Raw genomic sequence first — 13564 nt, 5'->3', positions numbered from 1 at the left:
TGAACACTTTATACGACTACCAATAGTCTAGATTTGCAAATCCGTGTAATGATTGATTCAAGGTGCTTCTATGTTCAAGTCCCATATATTCCGGAACTTGTTCCCACTGGAACATCGGAATCCTACATCCGATCCAAATTCTGCTCAATAGTGTTCTTCTAGGCCATAAAATCTTCCGTTTGGTAGTTGCTACAGGCGAATTGGTCCAGGCATTTCCCAAAAACATATGCTTATTGATATATTTTTACTACTGTGACTGTTATGCGTTTATTTGTAATATGGGACTGACATAGTTTGATATTTTTTTCAACATCTTGGGAACAAACATAACTTTTTTGTTTGAAATATTGAAAGAACAGTTAATTTAAAGATGATTCCCAGTTTTATCTCAAAAGTGGTGAAAAGTCAGATGGGACTGTTATGCATTTATGGGCAGATTAGTGATTAGCGAAATTTCCACGATTGTCGAGCAAATTGTATCGGTTAGCGAATTAGCGAATTAGCGGTGCCCTACACTGATCATAAGTTTCGACACAACGATTGAAATTACAGTAATGATTGTTAATGACAATATTTAATGCTACAAGTTCATGAAGGAACGTAATACTTAAGGCCCCATACACGTACAAACATAGTATAGCATGAAGACACAGCAATTAGCGCACTGATGACAGCACCAACCAGCGCACAGATAAAGAACGTAAAGAACAGATAAATAACAATGAGCAACTTTGACAATGAAGTTCCCGATTCACAGACTTGATACAGATTGTTAGCATCATGTTTCCTACACAATGAGTCCTGTAGAAAAACAGCGACGCTGGCATTCTATATATATTGATTATACTACAAACATGTTGGACGAAAATGTTGGTGAATTCAGTTGGTGAATGCCAACATGCTCGGCTCTGTGTGAGTGCTACAAACCAAGCTGGCGGAAAACGATGTTGAGTTCGGCGCTTGAGCTTGACCTGAATGACCCGCCAACATTTTGTTCATTGCCAAGTAACAATTTCAGGCTGACCAAACGCTTTTATAGCTGATTTTATTCAACCTGTGGCTGAACTTTGGTTTAGGTTTAGAAATTAAAAACCTTTTTTCAGCTCCTAAACATCTAAATCTCGTGATTTTATCAAGCTTCAAGCTTGTCAATAGCTGCTTTCGAAGCTGCAATGAAGCAAAATAGAGGCCTTTGCGTGCTTTTAAATAACCAATTTGGGCAATTTTGTCAATTCTAGTTTTAGAACGAGAATAAGTTTTGCAATATGTTTTTCCAGTCGCTTAATCAATATCTCATCAACCTTTATGCAGGCAAAAAATCTATTTTTAATTTTCAAAAAATTGAACGCGCTATTTTTATTTTGCGTGAACATTGTCGAACGCGATATTTTCAGTTTCGAATAACTCTAATTTGTATAAGTAAGCTAATTAAAAATGCATGTCTTTTTTCGGGAATTAAACCCGCCATCTTCTGGTCCATAAGCACTCACCGTATTATCCGATAAGAGTGAATTAGTTTTGTGAATGATAACCTAGATCAATTCATTATTATTTTCTGTTTGGCCAAAAGATTTGCGTTTAATAGCATGTTTTGAACAGGTTTTTTATCGTATATCGTAATGTATATCGATTGTCAACTGCCATGTAGTTTTCAGCCAGTTATCTCAAGTTACTTGGTGCTACAAGTCATTCAAAAATATTCAAAATGTGGCATCACCGCATATCACCAAAAGAAGGGTAATTGTGACTTTGTGGTTTATTTCTTTATAGAACTACGTATTAGAAAAAAACTGATACACAAGATTCAGGCATTTGGAAAGTATAATCAACCTCATTTAATAAAGTTCAAAATTTGCGTAACAAACTGTGGAACATTTGAAAAATGTCCAGCGTTATCGAATTGCACCTACATTCGTAGTACTACGTTAGCGGAGCGTTTATTTATAAAACGAAAAACGCTCGACGTCTTGAGCTAGTCTTCAGAAGTTTCAAATTATGCTTTCGACATTCTGTGTGTAATAAAACCATATACCTACACTCACGCTAATTTTTGAAATTATTTTAAGGGTGAAGATAAAGTAAAGTAAAAGTTAGCTTTATAGGAGTGTATAAAACAAAAACCCTAATGGTACTGATACGTCACCTGCGGAAACCGTCGTCTGCCCTGAGCAATTTCAAATATCTACGGTTTGAATCCAGTTGATAGAATAAAAGCAATCAGTAACTTACCTTCAACATCAAAACAAGGATCTTGTGAAGCCTCTTCCAAAATTGATATTACATATGATAAAACGATATCATCGACGATGCTTAAATCGGCATCGGGAATATGAGCATTAATAAATTTGAACAAACTATCCTTCACCAGATCGTGCTGCTGAGCGATGTTCGACATCTGCAAAAATAAAATTAGGAATGGGTATAAAGCCAATATCGATTTTTCCAGGTGTTATGTTTTTGCAATATGGGGGACAATATGCACGGAAAATTATAAACACTTTTTGTACTTATAACATAGATAACTAGATAGTTTCAATGATTTTACTATTCTAATTTATATTTTCGATTCAGTTTCATCCTTTAAGTTTTATTCAACATACCTTGACGGAAATCAACGATAGAAAAAGATTTTCTAAAATACTTTCTGCGTTAGGTAATTTTAAATTGAAAATCTGAGGTAAAGCTCTGTACACGCTTTTTTTTGTCAAAAATAAAGTTAATTCAAGAAATTACACTAAACAACCCGAAGATATCGAGGATATCAAACCTTTAAACGATCAGCGGCTGCGGCACAAACGCAAACGAATTTCTCGACTATATTTACAAAAGGACGAATTTGCGTATGTGTAAACGATGAAAGCTATGTGTATAAACGATGTAAACAAACCACCCAATCCAGGGGTTTCCAAAACACATAATTACTACGCACCTTTGAAAAAACAAGGGGTTTGCAACAGCAATGGTTACTTTTGATTACTTCTGATTACCAGTAATCAATCTCTTGCGATTACTATAAATTAATCATGATTACCAATGATTACTTAAGATTATCATTGATTATTCTACTGATTACTATTGATTACCTAATTAATTCATCAATGATTACAAAAGTAATCTCTGATTACTACGCACTAATACGCCTTACTGGAAACCCCTTGGAAAGAAAGGAAAAACTATATAGGTATAATACAGCCCAACGGGTTGTACGAAAGGGTGACGTAGGACCACAGAGAACAGATTAACATGCTCGAACGAAGTAATCTTTTTTTTGTGTGTAAAATCTGTCGGTAGCGCCCTCCAGAAATAGTTTGCCGAACGCATCAAAAAATATCCATGTACCTTTATGAATATTACTTTGTGCTGGAGTTATATACATAGGCTGTGGACCATTTCGCGAAATTTTTAACTTTTTGGTTAAAATTTGACAGTTCGATGGTTATTTCTCCTTGAGTGGTTAAAATTAGTTCAGAATGTGAACCATTTCATATTTGACGGATTGATAGTTTTTTTGCTCAATGAGAGCATATAAGGTGAGGATGAAAATATTGTTTTTTCTGTCCGAGTTAAAATCGGAGGAATTTTTGATGTTCATTTGCTTTTATTTGATAGATAAAATTCATCTCATTGCAACCCGGGTTGTTTGAACATATTTATAATGCGATAAGCATCCATACCAATGTAAAAAAAATCTAACGAAAAATCAGTGAAACTTGTCGAAGCTCCCTTCCTCACCTGTGCATATCTCATTGGCTCTCAGAACTTGGTTAAAACTAACCATGCTCCCGAGCAGGGTTATTTTCGGAAAACCATCGAACTGTCAAATTTTAACCAAAAAGTTAAAAGTTTCGCGAAATGGTTCACAGCCATAGCAGCGATGGCAGCGACATCAAGATTTAGTTTGCCACTTACTGCTCTATTGAAGGATTACTCGTAGATTACATAAAAACCTTTTACACACTTTTTGTCAATTACCTGGTAGTCTGTTCTCTGTGTTTATACACACTGTGTCCGAGTATAATATTCAAGGTGCGTGACAATGTCTTTCATAACGTAGATTTCATAACTATTTCAATACTTGTTAATCAAACATATAAGCAAACAGTATGCGTGTTCGATTGGCTCCCTTCTGACAATTCTCGCTGCTCGATTGGCTCCCAAGATGGCTGCTTCCGCATATCTCTTACCTCTAAGTATTTCTACTGGAAACCCCTTTGGATGCAAGTATCGACGTTTGAGTATCGATATAAATATACTGGCAGCAGCGGGGTGCTATTCCTATCTTAACGAACGGTGTTTGACAATCGACTTAACGAAGGGCGCTATTGCAGGAAAAGCGCCCGTCTGACAGGTAAATTTGCTGCCAATCCTTGTCGAGATGTGCTGAGATGTTGGCAACAAAAACATGGCACAACAGATCTCATACCTCTAGACAAGTATTGGCGCTAGTGTGCCCATTGTATTCCTGGGAAATCATCTTCCAGCAAGAAGCCAGCACTTCTGAGCTACAAGTGTCAAAAGTGTGTTTACGTTTCCCAAAAAGAAAAAGGCAAGAACAACTACTCGGTGCCGGTGCTTGTAGAACAAATAATTCATATTCATTTTGCAGCTGCAGCTGCAGCTGAAGGTGTTGAAATAAGTGCACTCTACGGCTCGCAGAGTTACCGGCTAGCAGTTATCATTCCAAAATATGTCGCCAGTAGCGAAGTTATCATTTCGGATATGTTCGTGTTAGATTATTTTACTGAGAAGTTGCCGCATATCTGCCCCTGCCAGTGTGTCGGTTTTGATTCACTTATGATGGAATAAAAAAACAGCAGCATGAAGTTGGAGACAGTCCGCATTATTCATCATGTGTTTGAAATTATATATCAGTTAACTGGTAAAAATCTGCTGCAAATTGTGGTGCAGCTCGCTATCGACAGTAGTTGTAAGCACCCGCAGCCTTGCAGTTTGTCCGCATCGATTCGGAACTCAATCAGTTTCGAACGGATTTGTGAAACGATACCGCCGGACCCGCTTACCGTTCAGATAATCAACGGCTACATCTGCAGCTGACTACGCAGTATTTCCGCAACATTTTTTGCAAAATGAATCCTCAAGTGTGTTTAATATATCAACGTTGTCTGATTATTATTGATCTGCACAAGTCAAATGTAAACAAGTTTGACATTTGTAGCACAGTACATAGCAAACAGGGGATGCCAGGTGATTTTTGAAAAAGTCTTCACGAATCAAGAAAAAATGTCATCATTTGTCTTCTTCCGGCATTCTAGAATTTTTTGCCCATTTGAATTGCATGGTGAAGACATGTCTTCAAGTGAAGACATTTCAAAATAATAGTCTTCTTTGTAACAAAAATGTCTTCAAAATGAAGACATGTCTTCACTTCTGGCATCTCTGATAGCAAAACAGAACATATAACCTGTAAATATTCAGTGATGCCAGCGCCAATACTTGTCTAGGGACTATGAGGTTTGTTCATGGCACCTATCGCAAGCCCCTGACTGGCAGTATCGGTATCGGTGCACATGGAGCATGCGGATCCAAAATATCGTACCCCAAAATATCGACCCAAAAGTATCAATTTTCGCAATTTTCTCGATACCAATGCAGTGTTGTGAGTGTTGCCCAATGCTAGTTGAGTTGTCTGCAAGGGGTTTCCAACAGCAATGATCACTACGCACCTTTGAAAAAAGTTACTTTACTGATTATTTCTGATTACCAGTAATCAATCTCTTGTGATTACTATAAATTAATTATGATTACTTAAAATTATCATTCATTACTCTACTGATCACCATTGATTACCTAATTAATTCGTAAATGTCGACCAACATTTGAAAGGGGCGGATAAGCCAACTGTCAAACAGAACGAGTGAGAGTTCATTTTCCTATGCTGCTCCAGCAAAAAATAACTCACTCGTTCTGTTTGACAATTGGCTTATCCGCCCCTTTCAAATGTTGGTCGACAAATGATTACAAAACTAATCTCTGATTACTACGCACTTATACGCCTTACTGGAAACCCCTTGATTGCCTGCGTGGTTGGTGTTATCCAGAGATGCCAGAAGTGAAGACATGTCTTCATTTTGAAGACATTTTGGTTACAAAAAAGTGAAATGTCTTCACTTGAAGACATGTGAAGACATGTCTTCACCATGCAATTTAAATGGGCGGAAAGCCGAAAGCAGACAAATGAAGACATTTTTTCTTGATTCGTGAAGACTTTTCAAAAAATCACCTGGCATCTCTGGTGTTATCTGTTATTTAAAGGTACGAGACTGCGGGTTGTTTCCTGTCACTAGTAAATTAGGTGTATAGTTGGTTATTGATTGCCAAGTCAAAGTATTATCGGTATGATAATCATAATGTTACAATGTTTAGAGCTAAATATGATTTCGTGTGTTATTACAGATTTATTAAAAATATGGGTGATATACTGCCAATAGAGAATATCAAGTTAGAAGGCGATTGCAATGCTGTTGATGAAATCGATATAGTTAATCCTTGGACGGTAACCAGTAAATCTGACACCGGCGTCGATTATGATAAACTGATCGGTAAGCATTCAATTAAATTAACAATTCATAGTTTGGTTACGATTTTTAATTACATATTTTATAGAGCGTTTTGGCAGTTTTCGTATCGATGATACGTTATTATTACGTTTAGAGAAAGTTGCCGGTAAACCCGTTCATCCACTAATCAAGAGAGGCATCTTTTTTTCGCACAGAGATTTACATGCCCTCTTGAGTATGAAGGAGGCTGGTAAAACATTTTATTTATATACGGGCAGGGGGCCGTCGTCGGATTCGATGCATGTTGGTCATCTCATACCGTTTATAGTTACCAAGTAAGTGAATATATATAACTATAATTCATCAATATTGTAAAAATACTAAAGTAGTATTACCACAGAGAACAGACATCCATTCAGGAACAAATTTTTCGGGAATTCTTGGATAAAATTTCAAATTAAAATTACCTGATATGCTAGCGTCGCCACCACTATAATTCCCCAACTAAATGATTCTTTTGATTTGCGCACTGATAATCTTTGGCTCCTCTGGCGCTAGTATATATGGACTGTAAGTGTTATGAAGCTAGCTGTTGTGAGTTTAGTGTAGAGTTTTATGCGCCTTTAGCGACATCATCATTATAGTTTCCCAATTAACTTAACATAAGTTTTTTCTAAGTGGGGACCTTTCGCTTGGATGTCTGTTCTCTGTGGCATTACCATGCGAATGTGAGTTCTGAGGTGTAATTTTGTACTCTACGTTGTGCAGCATGCATTTTTTCTTTTGATAAAAAAGTATCATTTTTCGTAACACTCGCATATTTAGATTTTTTGGACTAGCACTACCGCACGCTATGTCCGAAGGCCCTTATTATCTCACTTTCATGTAACTCAGATTTCTTTTCACAGGGTGTTTTTTTTTGTTTTGATTATAGTCACTTTAACCAGTTTGGGTCATTCGTGACTTCTGCGGGGTTGGGATTAGAACCCGGGTCCTCGCCGTGAGAGGCGTGAATGCTAACCACTACGCCGGGACTGACCCCCACAGGGTGTTAGTATTGATCAAAACAATGAATTTAAAGAAAGTCTTAAAATATTCTATCTTGGGTTATTGAAAAATTCAATTTTTAAGTTTGTATAGGGTTCATTCCCTCTCAAGTGATATTACCCGTTGTAATCGACCACCTCCGATTGCAACCAAATTTGGCATAAAAGACCTATTCGACAGAAACTTATGCACTGACGGTGGTGGTCTTTGGAATTAGCCGAACGGTGAGAAAGTTGACAGTTTGGTTGAAGAATCGGAAAAAAGTTCACTTTTTTTAGTTTTCTTAATGTAGTGAAACAATGAACAAGTGAAATTAGTATTGCAGAATGTAAGAAAATTGTGTATTTTATTTTTGGTATATACTTTGTCAATGGTTTGTTTACAGTATATACGAGAAAATAATGTTTTTGTATATTTGTGCGACAAAAGACACGTTATATATCCCTCCCATGGGTAGGTGATTTGACGCGCACTTCGGCTTACACCTAAAGCTTAGTTCTGCATGTAGAATGTAATATAGTTTAAGTTAGATATATGTGTAGTATGTAGTATTGCATAATTTACCTTTACGTGTAGCATGTGTCTCGTAAAGCGGAATGGAGTGGAATTGAACGGATCGATTTTAAATCAATTCCGTTTAGGCCGAAGCACCGGGAGAGCTTACTCAGTTCCCTAGATGAAATGCTGGCATGCACAGAAATTTTTCTAGAAAACTGAAACCAAATCCTACCCACCATTCATGAGATTTTGACTTACTCATGAAAATTTTAATTTATCGCTAGTTAGAACCAACGAGTGTTCAAAAATGATGTGATGTCTTTATTTGCGTAATCGAGACATTTTCTATGGGATTGCCATTGAATTTGTGGCTGTTATGCGATTATGGACAAAACAACACTGAAAAATATACGGGGTATGAAATGGGGAAGGCAAATGAGAAGCGTCCAATATAGCTCTAGCCATCCCAAGCCCCTACCTAGCGCCTCCACGTGGCCATACCTTGTAATGCTCTATTGAGTAGCCAAGCTAGGAGGTGCGATGCTGGGTGGTTCACGGCTGCGTGGTCTCAAAACGCAGTTTTGGGCAGACGACGGAGCCACACGGCCTAGCTAATAGGTAAGCCTAATAAGTTATTTTAATTATTTTTTTCATTTTAGCTTATGAAGCATTTCCTGCTATATAGTAAAAACTTTGGCCAAAACGTTTTAATACTGCACATGGATACCAGAATGAAAAATTAAATTAACTATTAGAAGCACTTATGGAACCTCAAAGCACGCTATTCCATACGAAGGACTGCTGCGAGATTGTTCTAATTTTACCCATATATGCCACATTTCATCTTAATATCATATTATTAACAGTACAGGCCGGACTCGATTATCCGGGGATTCGATTAACCGGGGATTCGATTATCCGGGGATTCGATTATCCGGGTTTTTAGACTCGATTATCCGGATGAAAAAAAAATTATTTTTTTTCAATGATTTATTTTAAACCTTAATGTTATAGTTTTCATGCTACATGATGATTCCAACTTGACAAGTATTGATACACCTCCCTAAAGCTACAAAATTCCTTTCTTATATTCCTTTTATCGGCGAACAAAACAAAAATAAATCCTGTGATGATGGTATAAATTTTTTTACTTAAAAATCATCATCATCACCACTACCATCATCATCATCATCATCATCATCATCATCATCATAATCATCAATAAAAAAATTGTAAAAAAGGAATTTTATGACTTCAGGGGAGATTGATCAATAATAAAAAAAACGTTTATAATACCTAAATATTGAAAAGCATAACATACAAGAAATATTGCACCAAAAAAAATTATTAGTGGAAAAAATCGTAAGAAAGGAATTTTCTGACTTTTGGGAAGATAGATCAATAATAAATAAAACATTTCTGATACCTAAAAGACAAAAAACTTGATATGCCTAAAAAATTTTGTACCAAAAATGATGATTCGATTATCCGGGTGATTCGATTATCCGGGCTGAAAATAAAAATTGTCACCCGGATAATCGAGTCCGGGCTGTATTATTATTGATATCATAAATGTGGAAGACTGGATGATGGAGTGGATTGCCAACCTGAATCCTTAAGGTCTGAAGCAAATATGGCACTTCTCAATTTAAAACAAACAAATCATCACGTGGGTTAAAGTTGGTACAGCGAAATTGATTATTACATGGAAGGATCCTAATGCTGGAAGGCGGCTCTTATAACCCCGGAATGCGCACAAGTGTCTCTGCTTGTGGGTCCGCCCAATCCCTTTTGGCCCTTCTGTAACAGCATTAGTGTGAAATTCATTTGATAATCAAATTTGGATCTACTGTAATTTTACCCACATACATTGGCAAGTCCTTGAAATGATGGTGGCTTTCCCCTATTACTACTACTACTACTACTACTACTACTACTAGCACAACACTGAAAAATATACACACACGTGCATGTATACATGTGTGTATATATACGCATGTATGAGTGTTCATGGGTGTATAGGTATGAATGAATATATGTTTGAATGTTCTATGATGCCAAACTATCAAACTACTATTATTAGTGGGCAGGTAGTTATAGTCAGTAGCTGTGTTTCCTGTGTTATTACTTCATTATTATTGTTTTTGCTACTGGTGTTACAATTATAATCATCATCATCTGTACCTATGTTCCTTATAGAATCGAAAACTACTGAACCGATCGGCGTGAAAATTTGCATGTAGGGGTTTTTGGGGCCAGGGAAGGTTCTCTCGATGGCAAAAGACCCCTCCCCCCACTAAGACGGGGGGCTCCCATACAAATCTATGCCTATAAAAATGGATTTATGTATGCCCTATGTTCCTTAAAGAATCGAAAACTACTGAACCGATCGGAGCGAAAATTGGCATATAGGGGTTTTTGGGGCCAGGGAAGGTTTTTATCATGGTTAGAGACCCCTACCTCCACTAAGAGGGGGGGCTCCCATACAAATGAAACACAAATCTCTGCATTACTCGAGAACTAATCAAGAAAATGGAACAAAATTTTACCTGTGGTGCTTTTTGAGACAAGAATTTTTTCTATGGTGAATTAAGACCCCTCCCCACTTTAGGAGGGGGGCTCCTATACAAATGAAATATAAATTTTCTCATAACTCGAAAACTAATTAATCAAATGGAACCATATTTGGCATGTGGGTGGTTATGGATGGCATGAATTTTTTCTACGATGAATTGAGACCCCTTACCTTTTTAGGAGGGGGGCTCCCATACAAATGAAATACAAATTTCCTCATAACTCCAGAACTAATCAAGCAAATGGAACCAAATTTAGCATGTAGGTGTTTTTGCAGGCAATTTTTTTTCTATGGTGAATTGAGACCCCTCCCCTTTAGGAGGGGAATAATGTCCCCTCTTTAGGAGGGGAATAATGTCCCCTCTTTAGGAGGGGAATAATGACCCGTCTTTAGGAGGGGAATAATGACCCCTCTCCCTTTTAAGAGGAGGGGGGGCTTCCATACAAATGAAATTCAAATTTCCTCATAACTCGAGAACTAATCAAGCAAATGGAACCAAATTTGACATGTGGGTGTTTTTGGAGACTAGAATTTTTTCTATGGTGAATTGAAACCTCTTCCTACTTTAGAAGGGGGGGCTCCTATACAAACGAAATGCAAATTTCCTCATAACTCGAGAATTAATCAAGCAAATGGAACAAAATATGACATGTGGGTGTTTTTGGAGACAAGAATGTGTTCTATGGTGAATGGAAACCTCTCCCCGCTTCAGGAGGGGGGGCTCCTATACAAATGAAATACAAATTTCTTCATAACTCGAGAACTAATCAATAAAATGGAACCATATTTGGCATGTGGGTGTTTTTGGAGGCATGATTTTTTTCTATAATGAATTGGGACCCCTCTCCCTTTTTAGGAGGGGGGTTCTCATACAAATGAAATACAAATTTCCTCATAACTCGAGAAGTAATCAAGCAAATAAACCAAATTCGGCATGTGGGGGGTTTAGGAGGCAGGAATTTTTTAAATGATGGTTTGAGACCCCCCCCCCTGTGGTAGGGTGATAAGGACTCTCATACAAATAAAACAGAAATTTTTGCGTAACTCAAAAACTAATCGAACTCGAGAAATTTTAGACTCTTTCATAAAACATTAATCAATAACAAGACCACCAAAAACTATCAATAGTAACATTAGATAATTCAGCGCGAGACGGCCACAGGCCGCGAGTGTTGCCGGCGACCTACCGTGGGAAGCGCCGGCCACTGCGGGTGGCAGCCCCCCGTAGAGATCACCTCTATCTAGGTTTATTTATTTTCCTAGATCTACTGACCTCTATTACTTTCCTTCAGTTGGGTCACCCCTGCCAAATGGTACTTTCTACGAAAAGATTTTCCGTGAAATGGTAGATCCCGCGTAAGGTTTTTCTCGAAATGGTATTCTGCGAAACTATATTCCGCGTTATGGTCAACCGAGAATTGGTGTTCCGCAAAATGGTATTCGGTGAAATGGTTTGTAATGATGGTGAATATTTGAATGCTATCCGCTTTATTTTATCAGGCTAAGCAATGGGGGGAGTTGTTTTCTGCTTTACTGTGAGGAAAATTTATATATTAAAACATCCATGAACTTCCCAGAAACTTGCAAAACTCAAGATTGCGCCAAAGGTCATCCGAGCTTTACGATTTATGTACAACACAGTTTAATTTGTGGCAATACGAAGTTTGTCGGGTCAGCTAGTTAATTATAATTATTATTATTATTTTCTCATTTCCCTTCTTTATTACAGTGATTTGCATGTCTTGTGACTAATCGCGTTAACGGTATTCAACTAACAATATAAAATTATCATGAATGACGCTGTTTGTCTCCCAAAGATCCTCCTAATGCTGATGAACTACTGTGGGAAAATCCATCAAGTCGGACGGTGGCAGCTCACAGCTGCCCTGCTCCTCTCCATTCTTGCTGCTGTCGGCGCGGTTGGACTCACTGGATCTCTCGAAAAGCTTTATAGCCTCGATATGCATTTTGTTCTGTCCATTGCCCAATCCTGGCAGACTTCAACTGGAATTCCACTTCTAACTAAATCTTTTTAGAGTATAGTAAGTAGTAGTAAGGGGGGAAATCCACCATCATTTCTAAGGACTTGCCAGTGTATGTGGGTAGACTTACAGTAGATCCAAATTTGATTATCAAATGAATATCACACTAATGCTGTTATAGAAGGACCAAAAGGGGTTTGGCGGACCTACAAGCAGAGACACTTGTGCGCATTCCGGGGTTTTAAGATTTTCCTTCCAACATTAGGATCCTTCCTTGTAATAATCAATTTCGCTGCACCAGCTTTAACCCACGTGATGGCTTGTTTGTGAGAAGAAGAAACATAACTGTTTCAGACCTTAAGGACTCCGGTTGGCAATCCACTCCATCATCCAGCCTTCCACAATTATGCTGTTCATAGCAATGATAATTATAATATGATATATAGTAACGTTATAATAATAATATTCTGGTAAAAGTTCTATATCATACCTTCATGTTTGAGTTTTACCTACATCCCGTTAAGTAATTTCCCGTTTTGTAGTCCTCTAGGACCAATTCCTCTCATCCTTCCTGTCCTAGCCATAGTTCTCTCCTCTCCACTTCAGCTAGCACTAATCTACAAGAAAAAAAAGGACCTTGGGGGTAGGTTTAATTATTTTTGTCTATTCTTTTGTACCTACTTTTCTGTCTTTTTATAATTGTAATTTTCATTTTTTTTAAATTTTGTAATTTTTAATTTTGAAATATAAAAACATATAAGGTACCCCGGGCAAGTGGGAATACGGGGTAAGTGGGAACGGAGCTTATAACTCTCTTCAACCTCATTTTCTTCAACCGAACCTTTCTAGAAATGAAAGATACAACTCAAACGCCTGTATTAAAACTATAGATTATTTATAACAGGCATTCCAAACATCAAAATTGGACTTTAAATTTGAGCGTT

At 37.4% G+C, this 13564-nt stretch overlaps 2 protein-coding genes across 2 annotated transcripts in view; one reads left to right on the top strand and one right to left on the bottom strand.

Moving 5' to 3' along the window:
• LOC128737539 (CUE domain-containing protein 2-A) overlaps positions 1–2801 on the bottom strand; it is a 69875-nt gene extending 67074 nt beyond the window's left edge. The window contains exons 1-2 of the mRNA XM_053832210.1: positions 2601–2801; positions 2230–2395 (exon numbers count right to left, since the gene is read on the bottom strand). Coding sequence (XP_053688185.1) covers positions 2230–2395 — 166 coding nt within the window. The 5' untranslated portion in view covers positions 2601–2801. The remainder of the gene's footprint in view (positions 1–2229; positions 2396–2600) is intronic.
• Positions 2802–6261: 3460 nt separating this feature from the next.
• LOC128739094 (tryptophan--tRNA ligase, cytoplasmic-like) overlaps positions 6262–13564 on the top strand; it is a 95623-nt gene continuing 88320 nt past the window's right edge. The window contains exons 1-3 of the mRNA XM_053834527.1: positions 6262–6354; positions 6415–6560; positions 6625–6853. Of these exons, the coding sequence (XP_053690502.1) occupies positions 6428–6560; positions 6625–6853 (362 nt within the window). The 5' untranslated portion in view covers positions 6262–6354; positions 6415–6427. The remainder of the gene's footprint in view (positions 6355–6414; positions 6561–6624; positions 6854–13564) is intronic.

Source organism: Sabethes cyaneus, chromosome 1, assembly GCF_943734655.1.
Source record: "Sabethes cyaneus chromosome 1, idSabCyanKW18_F2, whole genome shotgun sequence".
Taxonomy (NCBI): domain Eukaryota; kingdom Metazoa; phylum Arthropoda; class Insecta; order Diptera; family Culicidae; genus Sabethes; species Sabethes cyaneus.
The sequence above is the reverse complement of the archived record's forward strand: the minus strand, read 5'-3'. Positions and strand labels throughout refer to the sequence as shown.